We start from the raw sequence: 1,220 nt of genomic DNA on the forward strand, positions 1-1,220 counted from the left end.
TTGATCTTCAGGCTCCCCTACTCAGTGTCTCAGCTCAGTAAGCTTAGCTCTTTTAGTGATTTCAGCTCTTAGTGGTTTCAACTTGAGCCCCAGTGTCACCTTGGCCCAACATGAATTCAGATCAGCAGCCTCCAGATGGACTCCTAAAGGATTCAAAATTAGCTCTGCTCTTTAACAGTGGAGAGAGGAGGAAGTGCAATTGGTGTTCCAGGCCCTCAAAAGGGGCCCATACCATCAGGTACACACACCAGTCCCCAGCCTCTCTCCCCTCACTGGGTTTTGTAACCCATGTCCCTTGGCTAGCAAGTACTATTTAATGTAGGTTGAGTCATTTCTGTCATAAAGCAGTCTCATAGTTCCTCATTCACATAATTAAGGTAACAGCACTTTTTTCTCCTTCCTGCCCCAATAACAAAGAAATTGGGGATTCCACAGTGTGAAAATAACCATCCCATGCTGCTGTGTGTTATGCTAAGTGGAGTGGGTTTACCAATGCAAATGCACATTCCTAAAATTCCTTTGCCCACTCCTCATAATGTACCACCAGATGTCAGGGTAGATCTCATCCTGACTCTGCTTACATACTGATTACACTCCCTTTTCTCTTTAGCTCACAACAGAGTATATGGGCATGAGTCTCTAGTCATTTACATGGAATTTATGCCAGTGTAAATCCGTTGATTTCAGTGGAACTTCGCCTGTTTTACACTAGTGTAAGTGAGAGGAGAACCAGGCCCCTTCTTTGGGATACTGAGGAGGGAGGGAACTCTAGAAAAGGAATTGATATTTCAGACAAGATTTTTAAATGCACTTTCATTCTATTCATTGGTATAGGAAACATCACTTTGTAGCCTATAAAAAAAAAATTGAGAGAGGCTCTTCCAAAGAGCCACTAAAAGTAAGTCAGCTCATCATGCTTAGTCTTGCTGCTCTGATAACTGGAGAGGCTCAGAGGTTTGTTCTCATGAGGAAGGCTTTTGAACCCCCGCAAGTGCAAGAACTCCTCATTGCCAACATGGACCTTGATGAAGTAGTTTATTCCAGCAACCACCTGAGTTTTAAACTCCACAGCAGTGAAGACCTCAAATTTCTTCCCTTCTTTTTCTTCCACCTGAAGTTTCACCTCGTCGGCAACCTGCTGCGCTTCCGGGGTGGCCGGCTGGGCGCCCATCAGCCCCCCGCACCTCCTCATCGTGGCGGCGGAACCTGCAGCCCGCCGC

At 45.9% G+C, this 1,220-nt stretch overlaps 1 protein-coding gene across 1 annotated transcript; it reads right to left on the reverse strand.

Annotated features, from left to right (window-relative positions):
- Positions 1 to 700: 700 nt before the first annotated feature.
- Positions 701 to 1,192, reverse strand: LOC120393209 (cystatin-B-like). The gene has a single exon (XM_039517783.1). The coding sequence runs from the start codon at positions 1,190 to 1,192 to the stop codon at positions 893 to 895; it is 300 nt and encodes a 99-aa protein (XP_039373717.1). The 3' UTR covers positions 701 to 892.
- Positions 1,193 to 1,220: the final 28 nt, after the last annotated feature.

Source organism: Mauremys reevesii, unplaced genomic scaffold (genome assembly GCF_016161935.1).
Source record: "Mauremys reevesii isolate NIE-2019 unplaced genomic scaffold, ASM1616193v1 Contig163, whole genome shotgun sequence".
Taxonomy (NCBI): Eukaryota; Metazoa; Chordata; order Testudines; family Geoemydidae; genus Mauremys; species Mauremys reevesii.

Excerpts from the sequence above, each read along its gene's own strand:
- LOC120393209 (XM_039517783.1), bottom strand. The coding sequence starts at position 1,192 with ATGAGGAGGTGCGGGGGGCTGATGGGCGCCCAGCCGGCCACCCCGGAA.